At 37.4% G+C, this 23,628-nt stretch overlaps 1 protein-coding gene across 1 annotated transcript in view; it reads right to left on the bottom strand.

Annotated features, from left to right (window-relative positions):
- The window catches only part of fndc3ba (fibronectin type III domain containing 3Ba), a 136,124-nt gene that overhangs the window by 45,116 nt on the left and 67,380 nt on the right, over nucleotides 1-23,628 (bottom strand). The window contains exons 4-6 of the mRNA XM_026206684.1: nucleotides 6,736-6,812; nucleotides 2,216-2,447; nucleotides 1,234-1,509 (exon numbers count right to left, since the gene is read on the bottom strand). Of these exons, the coding sequence (XP_026062469.1) occupies nucleotides 1,234-1,509; nucleotides 2,216-2,447; nucleotides 6,736-6,812 (585 nt within the window). The remainder of the gene's footprint in view (nucleotides 1-1,233; nucleotides 1,510-2,215; nucleotides 2,448-6,735; nucleotides 6,813-23,628) is intronic.

Genomic DNA, 23,628 nt, shown 5'->3' with positions numbered 1-23,628 from the left:
AACATAAAACACAGACTAATACATTCAATGTGGATGCTTTTTCGGGAGGCCAAAACTGCCCAAAGAGGTCATATTCCCTTTGCCGCACTTGTCAGAACTTGCAAATGAGCATGCATTGACGAAACACCTTGGATCAGTGGCACTTACATAATTTAAAGCAAAAACTTCAAGGACACCAAAGGCTGAGAGAACAAAAAGAAAAGAAATTGGCAGAAGTGCATTGACCTTCTGGAGTGCAAGCGTGCATTTAAATAATTTCGAACAGTTATGGATGTATACTCATAAAATATTTACGTCAAGAAAATGTTTCTGAGAGTGGGAAACAGCATCTTAAACAGAGCTCTTCCCCAATCGGCACTGCAGGGGGCCTGATAAGGCACATGTGGAATTGGTGAGGATCGTTGGCCAAGCTCAAAGGTCCCCTTCATCTGGAGAACGTGACTCCACAGGTATGTGGGCGGCCTTTCAGCAGAGGCCCAACCTGAGACACAAGGGCCACATTGTGGGTGCTGGAAAAACGATAGCACCTTTGCGATTCCCAGCTATGCAGTTTCCACAGCATGGCGACCCTCTTTACCTCTATTAATGGACTTATCTTTTTCTTTTTCTTTTTTTTTTAGAGGAGAGAGAAAAACATTGTGGGTACATGGGGAAGCATGTATTACAGATGTCCAATGGAAGCTGTGAAACAGAGGCTAAATATTCTAGCCATGTACAAGATGATTTAATGTAACCACAATAACATCTATAATGTCTTGTCTAAACAGTGTCGAGAACTTTTGGCACAAAGCAGAATGTAACCAATCTCACTCTGCTCTGAATCATGAAATTCTTTGTAACCAAGCTTTTACATTATGAAAGAACAGGACTTGACACTGATTTATTTTCATTAATAATATTAAAACAATATTTTCAAATTATTTGAATAATAAAAATATATTTTATATGACAATATTTTAATACTTTTGGGCTCATAAAGATTTTTTTGTTTTTGTTTTTGAAAAGTCTCTTATGCCCAACAGGGCTAAACTTATTTGATTAAACATTAAGTAATAACAGTATTATTGTGAGAATATTTTTAGAATTTAAAATAATGGTTTTCCACTTTTTTTTTTTTATTCTCTGTGATGGCAGAGCTAAATTTTTAACAAGCCACTACACCGATATTTAGTGTCACATGACCTCAAAACTATGGACTCAAAAAGAAACCCACAGACCTGCAAATGTTCTTACCTTGTAAGTCTGGCTCACTGGACCTGGGGCTGCTCCGAGCTCCACGTGTGGTTTTTTTAGCTCCAGGACTGCTTCCTCCTCCTCCACCACCCCCAAGATTACCGTGGACCTTGCCATAGCCATTGTACATGTTGTTGCAGCCCATGTTGCTCTTATAGATGGAGGGAGGGCTGTTGAGACGATTCTGACGCTCCAGTCTGTCCTTCATCTTCTTTGGTGGTGGTTTGTACTGGTCATCTCGCCCAATGTAGTTCATCCCATACAGAGGAATTATCTCTGCGGCAACAAAACAATCCTTCAACTATAACGCTGCTATTTAAGTTGCATTTTTTGAAAGCAGGTATGCAGAAAATATATGGCGCAACTAAGAGAAATGATGGAAGTGATTGGGAAAAGACAAGAGATGCAAAAGTTTTTGTTTTTCTCACAACTGTATTATGTTCCCCCAATAAACTGCATTCACTCACAAAGCATTCGCATCAATTTGCAAAACCATTGCATTTCCCCAAAAAATGTTGTGTTCTCACGCAAAATTATTGCATTCTCTCACAAAGTACTGTGTTTCCCAAAGAAACATTGTTTTCATTTGCAAAACACTTGTGTTCTCTTGTAAGACTTTCCCCACAAAAGTATTGTTCAGCGAAAAACATTGCATTTACTTGCAAAACATTTGCAGTCTCACAAAAATATTTAGTTTGCCTGAGAAACTTTGTTCACTTGCGAAACATTTGAATTTGTGAAACATTTACAAAACTATTGCGTTTGCCCTAGAAAAAAACTTTACGTTCACTTGCTAAAAAATTGCATTCTCACATAAAAATATTTAGTTTGCCTGAGAAACACTTGCTATCACTTGCTAAACATTTACACACTCTCACAAAACTATTGCAAAACTTCTGAGAAACTTCACTTGAAGAGATTTCACTTGAAATGGTAAGAGGAGAGTAGAGGGAAGAATAAGTCTGTGATCATACGCTCTTACCTTCATTGTACATTGGTGGGATATGATGCTGGTAGTACTGGTGGGGGGAGATGTCCCCAGGGCTGACGGGTGGGTAGAAGGCCGTGTGCGAGTTGGGAATAAAGGGTGGTGGGGCCATGTATGGAGGCAAGTGATGAGTTGGAGAGATGGCTGGGGAATAACTGGGAGGATAACATTCTGGAGACTGAGGGGTGACCACCACTCTCCGGACCCCTGTATTGTCCTCCAACACCTATATTGAGAACATAAGATTTTATTCATTTTAACTTTGACTTGAATTCCTTGACATTTCCAGTTTAAACTCATATGAATATACAAATAAAAAATGTATGAACAGTAAATATTGATGCAAGGCCCTGAAATATCAATGCAATATCATGAGAAAATAATAACAAGTATTATTATTTTATAATACTAAGACTCAGGACAACACTGCATGATATTGTGAAATCCTATTCTCTAACTGAACACTACTTTTTCTATTTTCAAGTTTTATTAATTTTGTTGTGTGTTGTAGTCTTTTTAAAATGTCTATATAGACATTTTTTATTAAATGTAAATTAGAAATGTTGCAGACATAACTGAAATAAAATAAGTTAGATTTTTTTAAAAATATTTTATTTAGTGGTGGGCATAGATTCATTTTTTAAATCTAGATTAATCTCACTCTGATCTTGAAATTAATCTAGATTAATCTAGATTAAAATGGCTCATTCGAATTCTGCCGAAGGCATTCAGAATATGTGTTACCCAAATAAAATTGACAAACAGTTAGTCTTTGAGAAGGGGTTTATCAAGCTAGGTGGTGCATTAGAAAAGGGGCTCATCTCCTGTTTCCAAAATGCATCACAAAGTGATTGAAAAAGCTGTAAACTAATTCCACATTGCACAAAGTGCAAACAACTTTAGACCTGTTTCACACATACTCCATACCTGTTTCATAATACACATCCCATTTTTTTCCTCAACTGTTTACTTTCACTTAAGAAATAACTGACAGTTTTTTCGAGCATAATTTCCAAGGTGGATATTGACATATTTTGTATGTATTTGTCGGCTCAAGAGCAAAAATAAGCAAATTCGATGTTCAAGTGTTTTGAGACGCCTTTCTCTGCGCGAGCCCTGAACACCAGAACACCGCGAGTACTGAATTGGGCTCTTTCACATCTTTTTGTTTGTTCAAACTGCAATTTGCATTTGTTCGTTCAGGTGCAGGAGGGACTTTGAGGAGAACTTCGCAGAAGAGAGCTCACTTCAGTGTTGCTGTCCGTGATATACGCGGCTCTCTCTCTCTCCGCACCGAACACAGCTAGCGAGTAACCAGCTACTACGTTCAGCTTTTTTAATTAATTAATTTTATTTCAGTTAACCTTAATTTCAAGTAACAAAATAAAAGTTTTCTTATTTTAGTTCATAATAATATTCCTCCGTCCTGGTTCTCCAAATATGATCAACTAATATGATAAAGTTTTTTAAAGGAGATGCGTGTAATCAATTTTACTTAAAGGTCCACTTCTTCGTGATTCCATGTTTTAAACTTTAGTTAGTGTGTAATGTTGTTGTTGTAAGAGTATAAATAATATCTGTAAAATTCTAAAGCTAAAAGATCAATGCCAAGCGAAATATTTGATTTAACAGAATTTGCCTACAAAAAACGACCCGTTTGGACTACATACCTCTAGTTCCTGTAGTAATGACGTCACTAAAACAGTTTTTTGACTAACCTCCGCCCACATCCATTGACAAAAAGGGGGGCGTGACCTTGTTGCGCTCCGAAGGAGAAGAAGGAAGAGCTGTTTGTGTTTGTCGCCATGTCGTTGAAACGTTGTTATTTTCATCTCTGAGTACAATCACCTTTGTTTGGGCTTCCCAGGGACGCTGCACTTGGAGATTAATGGTTACAATTTATGTTTATCTCGGTTCTGGAAAATTATAATCCACATGTAAAACTATGTGCAGCAAATTTTGCTGAGGACAGCTTGCTGAGGACAACTTTCTCAATCGCAATTAGTTTAATGCAGGATTCGCAAAAAGATTATTCTTGAAAGATGGAGCAGTTCCCTCTTTGTCTGGAGAAGGTGTTGTTTATGGACCACGACCGGTAAGTGTATTTTATTATTTAAGTTGGTGCGTTTAACAGTTTCTGTAACTTATTACACAAAGGGCAATGCTGTAGCTTTGTTAACTAAATGTTAGGGCTGTGCAAAAAACGAATGCAATTTTCATGCGCATCTCGTCAGTAAAAACGCTCCTGTGACTATAAATACATCTCCAGCACATGCTCCTTCCCACTTGCTTCTCAAAACTACTCCAAAACGAGTCCAATCACGTTTGCAGGAGGGCAGCGTGCTGTAAGCTGCTTTCAATCACAACACAGAAACCGCTGGCCCAATCAAAACGCGTTACGTATTTCTGAAGGAGGGACTTTATAGAACAAGGAAGACTTCAGCCTGTTTTTATGACAGTGAAAACAGCGGTATACAGATAGGTGAATTGTGTGAAAAATACTTTTTTACACGCAAAACATGAACACATGTTATCTTGCACACTGTAAACAATCAAAGCTTCAAAAAAGTGCCTAAAACGGGACCTTTAAAAGTGCATCCAGTTTATACAAAACAAAACCCTTATTACTATATTACTTCTAACAAAAATCAGATCATGTTCAGCCACACTGCAATACTAGAAACACAATTATGGAGGAGAACACAATGAAACTGCCAGACGATGCAAGGTAAAGTAGGCGACAATATGACTGCTAAATATCAGAAGACATTATAATTTCCTAATACTCAACTGAGGTGATCTCAGTTTGGAGAGCTGTACTGTACAATAAGGATGAATTAGTCTGAAAAGAAAAAGCTGCTACTAAATGTGTCTGGATACTGGCCTCCTGTCGTTAGATGCCCACAGTTCTGACTGTGCTTCCCGCTCCTAGCTGGCACTGAGCTGAATTGCACACAAATACAATGACCTTTGGACAATTAGCAGATTCCTTCAACTGCCACAGGAGGGGCAAAAAGTCATGCACATTTAAACTAAGAGGGCATGATTTTAAGTCAAGTGGATTTTAAATGCAACTTCTAAAACAATAAAATAATTGAATATTTTCTCAAAGTTGCATTTAAAATCTACTGGATTTAAAAATTATGTCCTCATAGTTTGAATTACATAATATTGATTTTTGCAATAGCAATATAATGTAATATACACAGGTCAGTTTAAGTATAAATATAAAAAAAAAGTTTTTTTGGGTCATGTCTTATCTCACCTAGCCTACCAAATGAGCCAGGACTGCCACTGGCCCACAATCAAAAAGAAAATGGGTGCATGACGCCTTTCTGTTTTCCAATTGAGAGTACAGGACACAGAAAAAAATTTGAATTAGGAAACCAACTATAAGTAAACAGAGGTCTAATCTGTGTGTGTTCTAATCTGCCTTTCTGGGAAACAGCATCACCAGATAACAACCTTTACTCAAATCTGGTTACAGGGTCATACGGCTCCTCAACTTTCTCTCACTCCAGTATTAACTCTCTGCTTGGTCTTAACAATGACAATCTAGTAGGTATTTGCATCTTTTACATAAGTGGTTAAGGGTTAGCAAGAATGTCCCAGCAAAAAGTCCATGGAGAAATAAAGAACAGCATTGCATGAAAATAATTTTAAAAAGAACCAATGCGACCCATTTCTGGGTCTCAAACTACCAATTAAGAACCATGTCTTAATAAATATCCTAATGAATCAGAACAATCAACTTCTTTCATAAATAGTCAAAATGCTTATATTATCAATATAACTTTTCAGCATAGAGTCAGAAATGGCATATGTCAGCTTGTGGGTAGAAGCTGAGGTGAGGTCTACAGAACTATAAATGAAGACTCAATGTAGCCACTAGGCTCCAGGCCCAGAGCTTTTGCCATGCTGATTGGATCTCTCCAACAACTACTGCAAAGGGGTCTGCTTTCATGTCTGGCCGATCATGAGCAAGATAAAGATTACGGTTTGGAGAGCTCATTCCAGATCAGCACTTGCTACATATTGATTACTTCTTTCATCTGGCAGATAGGAATCACCATGTGGTTTGGAACAACGACAGATACTTGTATATAGCCTAATGGATCATAATAGAGATGTAAGAGTCCTGGACAGACCACAAGTCTTACAGAGGTGAGAGGATGAGAGGTAGTCGCTCCTGAAGCCATTATTAAATTTTGTTTTTGCATTATTGATTTTTTTTTTTTTTTTTTTTTTCACACTTGCAATCACTTTCTCAAATAAAGATTCGGCACAGCAAGGCAACTTTACTAATTTATAATGAGTTATTTAATTTAAATGAAGCAGAAAATAACTATTCGATCTTATGTTTTTCTACATGTGACATGTTGTCCCTGTGAGTCTATTATGATTTTCACTAAAAATAAATAGTTTTTTCCGTTCTCAACTCCAATTCAAGCTCAATTTAAAAACAATACTTAATGATACTATCCTGAAATGATGACATTGACATTTGCACTCACCTGTGAGATGTAGCCGGGAGGCACATGGATGGGTGGAATGGATCCATTGGGTGACATCATCGGAACCTCCGCGGGCCCTGTGCATACAGAAAAAGAAACAAACAGTCAAATATTCATATTCACCTCGTTATATAAACATACATGCATTGCAATCAGTTAAGAACAAACTGGAAAAACAAGAGACAAGAATCAAGGAATGCACACCCTCAGGTAATGAGTTAACATGGCTACAATGAATCATTTGTGAATTACTATTGTTTTTGTCTCCTGCACTGATTCAGATTCATCCAAAGGAGTAGTGTTTACAAGTTTGGAATCTAAGAAGGAGACTCAAGCTTCTTCAGAAAATTGCCACAGAACTGTGATGTATTCACAATCACATTAGTTTTGCTCCTAGTGTGTCCAGTTTGGCTGATTTGATCTATGCTTCAAAAGAGTGCAGCATTCTTATTTCCATTTAACACATTCCTCTATGTATAAATGCAAATATCAGCAGATTCTGTCTCGGCCCTCTGATAAGCACCCAACCATGTATTTGTGAAAACAATTATAAATAGATATCATTCCATCCTCATTGGCAAGCGGCCTAACTGCTGGATACTATCCAGAAATGGATAAAACATACAAATAAACAAAGCAAACTGGCCAATAAAGGCCGCCCCACTTGGCACGACTGTGGGTTGTGGTTAATGGAACTGGAGCAGTCCAGACAGGACGTTATGCAGGACTGGAATGGACTCAATTCTGGAAAGTCTCCCGTTGCTCTGAGTGCCTCTCATCAGGCCTGATTTACTGCAAGTCCATTCTCCAGATCCCTCGCTGGCTTTGACACAATGACTGATGGGATCACCGCAAATGACAAGTCACACACCTGTCTGAAATCTTGCAAACTCAAGGCCCACTGTGCGACTTTACTCTAAATAAACATTCACCTCATTTTCCTTGGTTCAATTGTTAGTTAGCAGTATCATTTTCATATTTCAGACACATTCACTAGGTTGTTTTTTTACACCCTGAAGCTTCATAGAGAAGAAAGGGAGGTATAAAATAGGAAGTGTAACTTTTGAAATCATAATGGAATTACAAAAAAAAAAGATGTTTCCAAATATGATGTACAGAGTCAGCAGCTTGAACTTAAACCATCTAAGATAAAATCGTCCACTAGTTAGTCTAAAGTAAACCAGATCCAAATCCCACACCAGCCATTTTTAGATTCACTGGAACAAATATATTCAAATCCAAGGCAAATCCAAATTGTGCTGTTGAGTTTTCCAATGCGGTCTCTCTCTGCTCACAGTAGCGGAGGTCTGACTAAACCTGGTAAAGACATTGTCCCCTCCTGAGACAGCAGCAGTCAGCTCCGCAATGCTTTGGCCAGCATAAATCACAGGATGGGCTGTAATGAATTCTACAGTTCATTCTTCATTAGCTGCCAAAGCCTGCTCACAACAACACTCCTAGTTACTATGTCATATACTGAAGGAACATTCCAGAACTGCCTGAGTGGAACGTTTCATAAGAGGTCCTAGAATAAAACTCAAAAGATGGTTGAATCTTTCTTAGTCGCCTCTGAGAAGCCTTGTTGGATCGGTTTGTTCAGATGTTCTACTTCTAGTTATACAGTTCTGGCTAAAAAAAAAAAAGTTCCATCAGTCCACATTATTCAATTTATTTTTCAATGATTGTATTTAAAAGCATAAGCTACATTACCCATGATTTTGCAAAAACATCAATCAGTGAATTAAAATAAGCAAAATGACAAAAGAAAAACTCCCATAAAGCAGCATGGATGAAGTACAGTCATTTTCGCATGCTCTAAACTACTTAAACATATGAAAATAAATGCATACTTTGCAATACACACAAATTATAGTTTCTGCAGAATCGACATATTTAAATGGTTTTCTATTGTTTTATTTAGATTTTACAATGGTTTGGTTCTTTCCCTTATTTAAGCTGTTAAGTACTGCACCCTTTTGTCAGTTTTTTTTTTTTTTTTTTTACCAATACATGTTTGCTTCAATTCAAAGTTTGTAATGTTGTTATTCACCTCATAGCTAGTTTGTTTGGTTCATGGCTTAAAATCTTAAACAAAATCCCTATGAGAAAAATGAATGGGAAAAATACTGCCTGAACAAAGGCCACTGAAAAAGTGGTTGGACACTGTTGTCTATTTATTGCTAGCTTGTAGCAAACAGTTTTTTTTTTCATCACTAGCCTGACTGTAGCTAGCAACTCATTTCTAATAGCTTGTTGCTAACTAGATTTTCACAAGAGTAGCCTGACTGGATCCAGATATTTATTGCTAACACTTTATAGCACAAAAACATTAGTCTTACTGTAGCTAGACACTTAGCGCTAGTCACTTGCAGCCATGTACTTTTTTACAGTTTTATTTTAGTATAAAATCATGAGTATTTTGAAGTTTAGAAAGCTTCGGTTTCAAAATGTAAGGTAATTGTTTGAATACTTGGCAAGGCAAAAGTCGTGACATAAAAAATTGAGAATATAATGAACACACAAATTCACAGGGCAACATCAAGAGGGTAAAGTTTTTTTCAGTAGCTGTTTTTCCAGTAACAACTAGACTCCAGCTGACTTCAAAGGGCCTTTTTGGTTAACTGGTGAGAACGGAGGAGGAGTCCTTACTGGAAGTGTGTGTGTATGTGTAAGAGTGCTGCACAACAGGGGCCCGTGTGCGTGGCCCTAGACTGTGACCCTGCAAGCAGAACAAATCCTTGTAGAACAAATTAGTCTATGATGATAAACACAAATGGCCTGTCAGTCAGAGCAAAGTCTAATGAGTGGGTGTTTGTATATGAAAGTGTGCACGTGGGTGGACTTGCAGTAGATGCAAGTTGTGTGTTTAACTATCTTTACTTAACTAGTACAACAAATCAAGGTCTGGTCTGTGTACATCCACCCACATTAGAGTATTTACACAAACACAGCTGACACGAATGCTCTAGGATCATCATAATATGTGAAATAATTAACTCTGAGAAACAGCAGACAGACAGGAAGAACTGTGGCTTCTTCTGATTATTCCTGCTGACGTAAAGGAGACTGATGTTGTGCTCAATCCAACTGTGTGTGGGGATCTTGAACATATTGAACCAATAAATAAATGATGTCTGTGAAAGTTGTAATAAATTATAACATTTTCTCTATTTGCAAGCCATGGCAATGGAAAATTAGGCAAGTAGTGGCAGAAAAAAAATATCCAAAAATGCTGAGGAGGGTTTATTTCTTCAGGCTTGGCTATAAACTTTACCCAATGCGGTAATGCCAAAATTGTCAAAAGATGAAAGACAGTGGCCAGTGGCCATGTGATGTGGTATCGTCACAGAAATTGCATTACAACACTGCATACAGTATGCCAAAAAAGTACCATGCTGTTCTTTAAAGTTGTAGTACTCTCTCATTATAATTTATAAAGTACAATGAAAATGTAAATAAATTAATAAAATAATACATTTCACATGAAGGAAGAGTTTATGTACTTGGCAACAGTGCATATATTATATTAGATAATACTCATGACCAGTTATGGGGAAAGTTACTTTTAAAAGTAATGCATTACAATATTGTGTTGCTCGCTAAAAAAAGTAACAAATTACGCTACTTAGTTACTTTTTATTGAAATAAATACGTTACTTTTGCATTACTTTCACACATCTTTTTAAATATAATCAGTGCTTGATTGTTTTTAATATAAGAAATTCAATTTATAGCAAATTTAAAAGCCCTTTCACACCAAAAAGTGTAATAAATAAACATCAGGCTCAAGGAAAACTAAATTTGCGTCTGTACAGTAGAACGCAGGAGAAGGTTCAACACTCTTCAGCAATAGAAGGGAAAAAAAAACAGGCACAATTGTTAGTTTATCTAAAGTAATTTTTGCTTATTAGTATGGTTGAACTGAATCATCAAAAGGTCAGCAGCAAAGACATTGGTTAAAAGAAATGGGATTAGATACATTTGCATTATTTAACATTTAATTATTTCAGGTTTGTGTCATATTCGGAGTTTGCATTTCACACTGTTTTAACTAATTTTGACTAAATCGGTTTTGTTTTGTGAGTGGGATGAATTAATGCACATTCACATTTAGTCTAGAACTACAGTAACATCACATTCACACAGTGCACACAAAGCCTTTGTACTCTGATTTCTCACAATATGGGGACAGGAGACTTGTCAGTCAATAAATGGGAAAAAGTAACTGGTGTTATCTGAAAAATTAACTCAGATATTTTCTTGTAAATTAAAAAAAGTAATGCGTTAGTTTACTAGTTACTTGAAAAAAGTAATCTGATTACATAACTCGCACTACTTGTATAAAAAAAAAATGCTTATGACATCCACGGACCTTTTCTTTGAACTGGTGTATAAGAAATACATACTGGAAACAGGAAGTATGTATAATATGAGGTACGTATACTCTGTAGAGTCCATGAGTGTCTAGCACATGACTATGCAGAAGGAAAAGAAGGCCTCAGTCCTTTAATGTGAAATACATTATTCATCCCTTCTTCCACAATGGAGCACGGGGAACACATGTGGGCCAAGGGGAGTCGGTATGCTTTAATGAAGCGTTCAGTTTGAGGCCGAGAGCTGCCTGGAGCCATGGTCAGGCCTGGTGGAGTGTGAGCTCGTCTGCATGGCAAGCGCACAGAAGACATCTTTTAAGTCCTGCTCTCCCTGGTGGCATACTGTACATACACAGAGAGCACTCATGTGAAATCTGCACTGAGCTCACACTAGTGTCTCTCTTTTAGCCACCCTACAGCAATGCAACCAAACTCATCTCCTCTACAACCTGAGTGTCCTTAAGCATGCCAAAAGAACTGAACCATATTCTCCATTTATATATTCTCATATCTAAAGCATTTAGACCCTTTTTGAAGTATGTTCCATGTCGAAGTACACTCCAGTGTTGTTCAAGCAGATGGATGTATGATGGATGTCACATTAGATTTTCATATGGGGTCTTCAACAGGGTAGAAGGGCCTGTTAAACTGGTGTAGGAAAGTATAGGGTACAGGGTATTCTTACACCATTGTGGGAAAGCTTTTCTAACCAATCTATTATACAAGAAATTGTGTATAATATAATCTCTTATATGTAGGGAATAACTGACAGAGTAAATGATTCAGTTTATACTACAGTTACCACACCTCAAAACATCGATCAGATTATATATTTAAAGGGATTTAGCCAGTTTTTGTACTTAAATCGCTATTATGAGTTGGATTGTTTCTTCCGCATCTCATCCAAGTTCCAAAACTGAATTTTAAAGCTGGTAATGGACGCTTGAGGTGTTGATTACATTCTAATGCAGTTATTAGTGAAATTATTAGAAGTTCCGAGAGCGAGAGAAACAGAGACATAGAGGGAAAGAGAAAGAGAGAGAGCTTGTGTGAATTAGGCTACTTATGTGCAACTCAAACTGCGCTGTTATTACCTTGCTAGTGAGAAATGTCATGTGTAGCCTTGAAGTTGCTACTCTATAGCCCCTTTCACACTGCACGTTGGACCCAAAAAATTGCCGGAACATTGCTGGGTCGTCTTCTGTGTGAACGCAAACAGATCCCGGGATTTATTCCGGGATCGATCTTGGGTTGGGGACCTAGTAACATTGCCGGGATCAGTCCTGGAATGAGCCAGAACTAATGGCGTAAGAACTAAGGGTGTGTCATAGTGATGATGCACATTTTAGTGCAACTCTTTTACCAGGTGTTTTGAAGGCAGATCAGCGTTTGAAACAAAAAAAAATATGTGCAAACTGTAATGAAGCAGAGATCAGTTAGCTCACTTTCCATGCTGAAGCTGAGATCGTTCACCAGCTTAAGCAAAAGTTAACGTGCCTAGCGTTTTCGATTCGATGTACCTGATGTCAAGTGTCTTTTTGGGCCCTTTCCGGGTTCTGTATGACCACACGCACATATTCCGGGTAATCACTGGCAGTGTGAAAAGGGCAAAATCTAGCGACATGGGAACCATTGCCGGGACACATTACCCGTGTATTTTCCCGAATCGCAGTTTGACGGGCTATTATAGGCAAAATGATAAAATCATCAGGGCAGCATTGACAACACCTTTTTGTGCAAACTGCGTGACTGTTATTACAGTTAACTATGCGAAGTGATTTAGAACTGTAATGTGGTCAAGAGAGCTCCCTGGAACTATGTTCGTTAAATAGAAGGGTATATAGAACAATAAATAGAAAGACAAAACGATAAATGGCACGATGGAATGATAAAAGATAGAATGATGAAAGAATAAACAAAAAGATAGAATAATAGCTAGAACAACAGACAGATATAATGATAGAATGAACGATGGAACGACAGAATGATCGATGGAAAGAAAGATAGAGCGATAGAACGACAGGCAGACAGACAGACAGACATAGATAGATATGAATGCCAGGTAAGAAAGAACAAGCATTAGGTAGAAAGAAAGAAAAAGAAAAATAAATAGGTATAACGAACAAATGGGGAAAGCAGCAAATAGTATTCAGGTAATAAATATCCTGTAAAACATGGATACCATAGAAAATAACATGCAGTAAGTTAAGATTTTAGAAAAGAACATCAGGATGGGATGGTGTCATGTTACAGTCCGCATGAGGCAGGGATATGGGTACATGGAAAGCAAGCGATTTGAAATCTGATTAGAAATTCAATGATGTCAGGTAGGTTAATCTGGAAAGGAATGCCTTTAAATGTAAGCCAATAAATTACACCGTCCACTTCATCAGGACCGCTATAGATGGTAACAGCAGCATATCCTCATTCTAAAACAGATAACCATTACCCAACATGCACTCTGACTAATCTACATGAATATGAGCTGCACTGGAAGGCTGTAGCACTGATAACAGGTTTCTAGGTTTTCAAACAGGGTAATAGTGTCTTCTTGTAGCGCTTCCAGAGTACTGGAGAGGGCAGTGGCACTAAGCGATGTTGTCTTTCCAATCTCAGTGGCCAGTTCTCCTCTCTCTCGGCACAAGAGGCTCCATTCAGGGGCCAGCCACCGAGGCTCCCAGCACAGAGACAGTAATATGCTCCCAGTTGGCAAACAGACGTGTGTTTGGACAGTCTCTGTAGTTCTGTCCACTTCACAAACACCAGCATTCCTGCAGTTCTGCAGCCAACGGACACATGCACAAACCCTCACGCTTCAACAAGAACCCAATGAGACCTAAGTCCCTCAGCCTGACCCCCATGGAAGCACCTGGTGCCGTTGCAAGCTGCATGCTCAAACGACAGGCCTTTAACCCTCTGGAGTCGATTAACACGTATACGCATTATGAGGCATTTTCTATTGATAACCCCGAAATTAACTTAAATTACGCTTTCAGTTTTGATCGTACAGATAAGAGCAATACATCAATCGAATCTGTAAATGATCTACTTTTTTTGTATACAGACATAATAACAAAACTTTGTGCATTTATAAAATAAAGATAACAAACAAGGTGTGCTGTCTGCAGAATTCTTCTGTGCTGATCTTCATTTACAAATGCGTCATTAAAATGAACTAACTCAGTGAATACTCAACGAAGAGATGAGAGATATATCTTCAGAAAGCTTGACATGTCTACTTTTAAACTAAACAAGTGCTGCCGAAAACATATTCTGTGATAAAGTAATCCATATGAAAACAACGTGATGTCCGTTTTTCACATCTCCCTTCATTATCTTCTAATGTGACCACGCCCCGCGCTGAATGCGCCATTCAAATTCTAATGTTTCAAATTGAAGCGCGCGGCTTGAATACGCCCACACAACAGAAGACAACGCAGCGAGACTGTTCTTTAAGTTTTTTTATTTTACTGTTTGTTTCGCGATGAGAGGAATAAGACATAATTCACCCCAAAAAGGATTTGAGGATTTTCCTCAGAAAAAAAAGAATGAAGCACTTTATTTAGTCTCTTTTTATTTATTTATATACTGGTACTATATTTTTCACATAATATGTAAACATTTTAAAAGTTAGACTTTTTCCAAAGATTTTTTCTAAACTATAATTCCTGACTAAATGTATAATCAAGTGAAACATTATGTTAATTAAGTTTCAATAACAATATACAATACTATACCATTCAAAAGCTTGATGTACATAATATCAAATTAACAAATAAATGTAACCGTAACAAATGTAACAAACAATGTTGTTCTTTCAGGTATTTATCCCCCCAAAATACCTGAAAAAATATTCTTAGCTATTTTCAACATTAATAATAATAATTATTTTTTTTTTCTTAGAAAATCAGATTGTTAAAAGGATTTCTGAAGGATTGTGTGACTGGAGTATCGATGCAAAATTCAGTTTGAAAGTCAGCTTTGATGGTTCCTAATAAACTGTTTATCTGCACTCACAAGTGGATATTAAATTAATGTTGTGGGATAATTAAATATATTCTAAATAAATGCAAAAATAAAATTACATACATTTATTTTGTCCTCACATTCTTTCTTGTAACTCTTCCCTCTCAGTGACACAGCTGACTGAAAGGCTCATTATGCAGCTCATCATGCAGGCCTTTGTCTTCTCAGGTGTAAATCACAATGAAATTCATGATAGATGATGCCTACTCGCATATGAATTTTACCAACAAAAAGTGTCTTAGAAAATGTAAATCAATATATTGTTTTCTGTGAGTGACTAACCAAGATGATTTTCACATAATTTAGAAAGAAAAATTCTAGGCTACAAGCTCCAGTTCTCAAAAGTCCCAGGAACCAATGTTCTGTATGTGGTTTATGGCCTTATGCAAGTGATTTAACATTTTTAGTTTTTCACTAACCACGCATAGATTTTTTTTTCTCAAAAACAAAATCATGTACATACATGCTGCTCAGAAATTATTATAGCAAAGTTTGTACTGATTGTACTTTAGCCATTCAGATGTGCATAAGAAATTGAAAAAAGCACAAATGTCAGGGCATGACAAAACTTCTCCAGGCCCCAAAAATACCCTTAGACTCCAGAGGGTTAACAAAATACAGCCTAGGTCATGCTCCGTATAGCATTCAACAGTCTAGGGCTGCACGATTATGACAGAAATCCTAATTGTTGATTATTCCATTGAAACTGTTACTGCGATTATTAATTACGATTATCACAATTTAAATGAATGATTTATACCATTGTTTGATGCAACTGCATTTCATATTTTTTATATGAATATTATCTGAAAACATTAACTGAAAAACTTTTAGTGCTTTTCTATACTATGAACCCTCAAATGTCAACTATACATCGGAGTGGTTTCTTCTTAAAATGATAAAACAGTACAAATATGAATGGTATTATAATGTTACAGTAAAACTTAAATTTAATAATAGGAAAACTCCTTAAGATAACATGTAGGAAAAAATGCTTAAAGGCGGGGTGGAATGCTATTTCATGCATACTGAGTTTTTTACACTGTTAAAGAGTTGGATTCCCATGCTAAACATGGACAAAGTTTCAAAAATTAAGTTGTACGTTTAAAGGAGTATTTCTGTTCCAAAAATACTCCTTCCGGTTTGTCACAAGTTTCGGAAAGTTTTTTTCGAGTATGGCTCTGTGTGACGTTAGATGGAGCGGAATTTCCTTATATGGGTCCTAAGGGCACTTCTGCCGGAAGAGCGTGCGCTCCCGTATAGCAGAGCACTGAGAGGCTGAGCACAGACAATCACTGATCAGAACGAGAGCGTCGCGAAATGTCACAAAAGGAGTGTGTTTTTGGTTGCCAGGGCAAGTCAACCCTGCACAGATTACCAAAGAAAAAACAGCATTAAGGGACCAGTGGATGGAGTTTATTTTTTACAGAGCATCAACGGAGTTGTGCAAGTGTTTGTTCCCTGCATTTCGAAGATGCTTGTTTTACAAACAAGGCCCAGTTTGACGACGGATTTGCATATCGTTCATTTCTTAAGGATGATGCAATCCCAAGGAAAAAGGGTCACGATCATGTGTTGGAACCGCAGGCGATGAGTAAAACTGCTTCAAATATCTCTGCCTCCTTGTTAGTGCGTCCGCCTCCCATGCCGGAGACCGCAGTTCGAGCCCCGTTCAGAGCGAGTCGTTGCTGCTGCTGCTCTCGTTCAGTTTCAGCCTTGGGATCTGATTCTGGATCATAAATAAACGGCTGAATCTGACTGTTAGCCATGGTTTGTTTTGGATGATGGTTTTTTTCCTAAAGGTAATGTCACAGCTTCCAAACGCTCTCAACGCAAAAACCTACTGGCGCTCGTGATTCTTTAGCTCCGCCCACACGTCACGCCTCCAGTCGGTCGTGTTTTTCCGGGAAAAATGGTACAGACTATCTTTCTCTTATGAATATAATAAAACTAAAGACTTTTTGGAGTTATGAAGGATGCAGTACTACTCTATAGGTACTCAAGATTAACAGGATATTGAGTGAAAACGAGCATTTCATCCCCCCTTTAAGCGCACAGAATAACATAAGTGGACTTTGAACGATTAATTGCCACTTTGAAAGATTATGTAATTGTGGCATCCATAATTAAATTAAATTTATGCATTTAGCAGACACTTTTATCCAAAGCAACTTACAGTGCATTCAGGCAAACATTTTTTACCTGTGTTCCCAGGGAAATGAACCCCCAACCTTGCGCTTGATAGCGCAATGCTCTACCAATTGAGCTACAGGAACACTAATTGTAATTGCGATTAGAAATTCAATTAATTGAGCAGCCCTACAACAATCTAATATCACCTATGTGATGTTGACTCAAGGGAATACAAAATAGTAGTCCGACATACCATTGTAATGTATGGTTCAGAAATTTTTATTTTATTTTTTTATTCATATTATTTACTCAATGTTATGGTATTTCCTCTGTGGAACAGTAGACATTTATGAAGAACTTTACAAAAAAAACAAAGCCAACTTTAGAGTTATGATGAACACTGTATTAATTTCTTAAAAAAACTCCTGACCCTAACTATCTGAAGAGCAGTGTATAAATAAGAATAAGAAAAGAAAACATTGTAACATTGTAGTTTAAAATTTAAGTTTTTTGTTTTTCCCACATTAAACCTTGAAACGGATCATATGTAGTAATCATCCAAAAGACATTCTACTTTCCATTCATTCCACTGAAATCTAGCCTTTGATTCTAAATATTAAAACATATGTGTGCTTGTTTTATAGCAACCTGGAACATAAAAACCTTGTCTCTATGTTTTGCAATATTTTAAATGAATTCATTCAAACCAGACTATAATTAGAGTAAAAGAGAGAGAGGCAGCTCTGGAGAATGGGAACCCTGTCAACTTTCTTCCTTACATCTTGAGAGTGAATATTTTCCATCCTAAACCTTCAACCAGCCAATAAAATCCTTTAGCATTAGTTATTTATTGAGCAAACGCATAAATTTTCCAACAATAAAGAGATTTGGTGGATATTTGTTTACTTTCACAGCAGCCCTGAGGACATTGATGTAATTTTTATGACATTTCAATGAGCCCCTGTTGGAGGTAAAATCTATAAAACCATATTTGATTTGGCATACAAAACACTGAAATTCCTGCCACAGACATCCAGCCTAGACAAGAAGCTGTAGAAATCCATGCCTATCCTTAACCATCCATCCCGTTAAGAGGAATTTGGGGCCTGAATTATGCTACTATGTCACTCAGCAGGCCCAAATTAGTCAGAAATTCATTCCCTCGGGCAACAATATTTCAGTCAATCCGTCAATGGGTCACTGCTAAATTCAGTCAGTCATTCAGTATTATATTGAGTTAGTCAGTTAATCGGTCAGCAGCTTAATCGGTCTTTCAGCGAGTCATCATCAGAGCTATATTTATATGCAGTTAGTCAGACCAATAGGTCTATTATGCAGAAGATTCAAAGGGCTTTATGATGATGAGACGGATAAAACCTTAAGAACATTGCCCAAAAACCTTGATATTTTAATCTTGCCAAAATGACCTAATCTTAATGTGGAAGATCAGTTTGATCCATGCCAATAAACACAAATAAGGTTAGTCCAGTGTGATGGTGTTTGTTGTGATTGGATGAGAATTTAACGTGCCTGACCAACTACAATTGGCCGACAGTCACTGACAGGTTTTTATACAGCAGAGACCAATTAATACAGTTTGTGTTCCAGTCTGGATATAAAATTTACACAAATAATGAGGGTGTAAGTGAAAAACAGTCTGATGTAATAATCACGGTTTGCTCAAAAAAAACATGTAGGTGAGACGTCTGTGAAAGGAACCAACAATAACAAACATTGAGAGAATTCACATACAGTCCTAAATCTGACAGTATTATCAATGAAAAACACTTTCTGGCATCTTTCAGATCAATCTGCGACATACGTGTGTGAACAGAGCAAGGCACAGTTTATCATTCAGCTTTGCTCTGGGGTTTTGCTGAGGCACGTTTAGTCTGACAGACAGATGAATGTCAGAGTTTAATGCCACGTTCGCATCATGTCAGGATTATCGCAATTACCAGATGTCAACTCACAGACTACACCTGACCTGCTCACACCCTTGAAATTATTCATCCTTTCATAACACCAAAAAGGATTCATGGTGTGGCTTTGCTGTTGATGGCAGCAAAATACAGTACTAAATCATATTAATACACCTTTCTTTGTTAAATTGAAATAAGTGTTGAGGTACCTGACAACCTTTCACTGCTTAAAATGAAGTCATTTTGTTTTGAGCTACAACTTATATACCAAAAAAATAAAAAGTTTGTATCTTCATCGAACTCTTGACTTACTAGTCAAAACCATGTCATTTGTGTAAATCCACTTTTACTTGAAAAGACTGCTAAGCTACGTTAGCTTGTTTTCTTAAGCTGCATCCCAAATGACGCACTATGCACTCATACACTATGTACTTATGTACTATGTACACAACCATGTAGTGCATTAATTATATATGGTTATTTTGTCATTCATAATTGGAGTCTGATAGCCCTCCCCCTTCGCGACGTAATTAAAGCTGTGACAGTCGAGTGCATGAAGTGTTCAACATTCCACACTTCGTTTTTGTGGTTATTTAAGTGCAACCACCAGGTTTTTAAAGTGCACTTTTTCTTTTTGGAATTTTCAGTGTGAATGCACTACTCGCACTATACAAAAAAACCTCATAAAACACTGCATAAGTACCCGATTTGGGACGCACCATCAGACAGTTGCTAACAAAGCAGCTAGAGGAAATTTAGCTTGCTAAATGCTTGTGATGACATGTAGGGTCTAAACTACTAACATACAGTATCTCAACAATATTATTAGAGGTTGTCTAATAAGTGTTTTAACAGTTTGCACTTGAATTATATTTGGTGCACTTAAGTATGGATGTGTTAGAATGATGTTACTTTAATCAACAGCCTGATAACATTCATTTGCTGTTGCACCACACAGATGGAGAGTGTCAGACACGTTCAAAGTGTCGTGTTTACTGCCGTGGTTGATTGTTAAGAGAGTGGAAGACACGCTTCAGCACAGCTGCAGCCTGTAGGGAATATCCTCACATACACTTTTACTTACACCATCATTAGAAAAATCCATTCGCATACCACATGGTGCTTTAAAAGCTGCTCATCTGTCACATTAGAGGAGTACAACTGTAGTAAGGCTCTTTAAAGAGAGAAATGGGCCCATAATAAGAGTATGATTTAGAAATCCAGTAAAGAGCTGCACTCATCATCTCTTCCTGGCAGAATCTCGGACTCGATTCATCAACAGCTCCATTAGAATCTCATCAAGTGTATTATTAGACCAACTGATGAGTATTTGGTCCTAACTAAACTAAACTAAACTAAGCATGAATTGGGATTAGGTGGTGTCACTCAAACATTTTCCTGAGAGACTTCTGGATCCAATCAGAGCTCAGTATCACAACATCCCAGTTTCTTTCGCAGATTCAGCTGGATTTAAGACCTTATCTATCAAGCTACTTTGTGCACAAAAAACATGATTTATAATTATGTGTTTTTGTGGTCCGGGGGCTTTATTATAAAAAATGAAGTAGCAAAGAGGTTGAAACAGAGGTGAAAGCTGCTCAGCCGTCGTTCATACATTTAAAGGGGTCATATGACGTTGCTAAAAAATAACATTATTTGGTGTATTGAAATGTGTTTATGCAGTTTAAATAAATAAAAATAAAAAAATTATTTTCCACATACTGTACATTATAGTTTCTCCTCTATGCCACGACTCTCTTAAACAAGTCGATTTTTACGAAGCTCATCATTCTGAAAAAGGCAGTGTGCTCTGATTGGCCAGCTATCCAGTGCATTGTAATTGGCCAAATATCGCAAGCATGTGACTGAAATGTTATACTGTGATGCTGCTTAACACATCAAACAGTCCCAAATATAGAACAGTAATATAAATCCACCAAAGATAAACGGGTTTGACCTTTGACCTAGAGGTCATAGTTTGATATCACTCAACCGCCTTTGGGCTTTTTTGCTACTTGTTAAAGTAAAGACATCCGGCCCTTCACAATCTACATGTTCGAGTTTTATCAGGTGAAAAAAGGCTTTTAAAACAGAGACTGCACTAAAATTAGGATACTAGTGGGGGTGGTAACTCTAGTGAACATGCATCGGATTCTGACATGGAAGCGAAGAAATTTTAAGTTGACTTTTTTCTCTGCGCACGAAGAGTGTTCTCGTTGCTTCATAAAATTAAGGATGAACTACTCGTGTCAAATGGACTATTTAAATGATTTCCTTACTAGCTTCTGGTTCTTGAACGTGGTAGTTGCATTGTTGGATAATATCTTAATATCTGATATAGATATAAAAATATCTTAATTTGTGTTCTAAAGATGAACAAAGGTCTTACTGGTTTGGAACGATATGAGGGCGAGTAATTAATTACAGAATTTTCATTTTTTGGGTGAACTAACCCTTTAACTAACAGAATGACAACATTACTAGAGCAAGACAGATTTCCGACAGGATCCCAGCAAAACCCAAGTCAACATCAACATGTCTACACACCAGTACATTTAAGGGGCCATACTGAGATGACGTCCCCCTGCACCCCTGCCTATGAATTCCTTCATTTACCAGATTTTCTTTTTCTCTCAATCCATCTCAAACACACACATGCCCTGCAGGAGAAAAAAACTGAGCAGCTGCATGCTCTAGCTACAGAAACAGACGAATGCTATGTTTCCTGCAAACTCAGTTAAACATGGCTCCAGTCATGCAGAGTGTGTGCAGCGTGGGCCGCGTACTGGGTGCGCTCCTACACGTCTGTCCTATTAAACTCTGGCGGCTTCAGCTGAAAGCTGCACGTCTCCACCTATCTCAGTAGCCAAGTCTCTAATACCCTAATGAGGAGACTTATTACTCTCTCTTATATGTCTGCTTTTACTTTTTCCCCCCTTGTTCATAAATATTGTACTGTAACTAAGGCAAGCATCATTATTAATGGTCATGTACTGGTCAAATGTAAGTTAATTCTGTGATGGCAAAGCTGAATTTTCAACACCCACTAGTGGAGTGTCACATTAACTTTTAGGAATCATTCTAATTTGCGGATTTGGTCCTCAAACATTTCTTTTTATTATCCATGTTGAAACAGTTGTGCTGCTTAATGCTTTTCTGAAAACTGATACATTTGTATCAGGATTCATTGATGAACAAATAGAAATCATTGGCAATGTCTTTACTGTAACTTTAGATCAATTTAACACATCCTTGCTAAATAAAAGCATTAGTTTCTCTCAAAAAAAATAAAAAAATAATAATAATAATAATAATAATAATAATAATAATAATAATAATAATAATATATATATATATATATATATATATATATATATATATATATATATATATATATATATATTTATATATATTAGGGGTGTCCATGGTTAACCGGTTAACCGATTAACCGTTAAAAATTGTGTAACCGAGTGAAACATTTTGCTCGGTTAAGTGACGTCAATGGCGTGCATTGAATTTAGTTGTAATACATTTTTGCACCACCAGAGACCGCCAGAGCGCTCCCAGACATTTGTAATGTCCACAAGAAGAAGTCATTTTTCTAATATGAAGCGGGCTAATACGAGTGACGGGGCAAAATGCAAGTATTGCAATACAGTGCTTAGATATACTTCAAGTACAACCTCGTTGTTGTAATCTCAACAGCCAACACCCAGGCATCATTAGGCCGGTCAGGACACACTGGATGCGTGGCGAAAGCATCTCAGCTGCGTGGCGTGTCTGTTTTTAATTCGGTTCCCATGTTAACAGGTTAGAGCTTGCCGACTGCCTGCGTGAGACGCGCGGCTCAGGCGCGGCTCGACGCGTGCATGCTAGAAATAGAACCGACGCCTTGTTGGAAGCGTTTCCAGGCAAAGTATAATAGGAAAATATGTTTATATGTCATTTTGTACACAAATACATATTAATTCATGACATTTTGATATTTGAAAGTCTATAGGTTGACATAAATTCAGATATAAATGTAATTTAAATAAATAAATAATTATCGATTTTCAAATATTGTACGTGTCAAACATAGTCATAGTCATAGCCTTAGCGAGGCGGCCGCGGAGTCTGCTTGTTACCTTTTGCCTTGTACATTTTAGGCTTATTCTCAAATTCAGATTGTGTTAATGGGCGGCATTATTAGGCAGTTTTAATAGGACAATTTGACCGGAGAGATTAAATTTTGTAGGACATACTTGCCTCCACCCTATTAAAGGAACACACTGAAGAATGTACTCCCATCCTTGCTCACAAGCAGGTCAAACAGCTGTAGAATTATTGGGCCTCGTAAAGCTGAAACCTTGGGAGCATGTAAACCTTTGAGAGCAGAGTGCCCCAAGGAGGACTTGTTCTCTCGGCGAGGCCCAGCCCAAGCTCTTCCCTGCCAGCTC

This window comes from Carassius auratus, chromosome 27 (genome assembly GCF_003368295.1).
Source record: "Carassius auratus strain Wakin chromosome 27, ASM336829v1, whole genome shotgun sequence".
NCBI lineage: Eukaryota > Metazoa > Chordata > Actinopteri > Cypriniformes > Cyprinidae > Carassius > Carassius auratus.
Note: the sequence above shows the minus strand (reverse complement) of the source record. Positions and strands in the feature narration are given on the sequence as shown.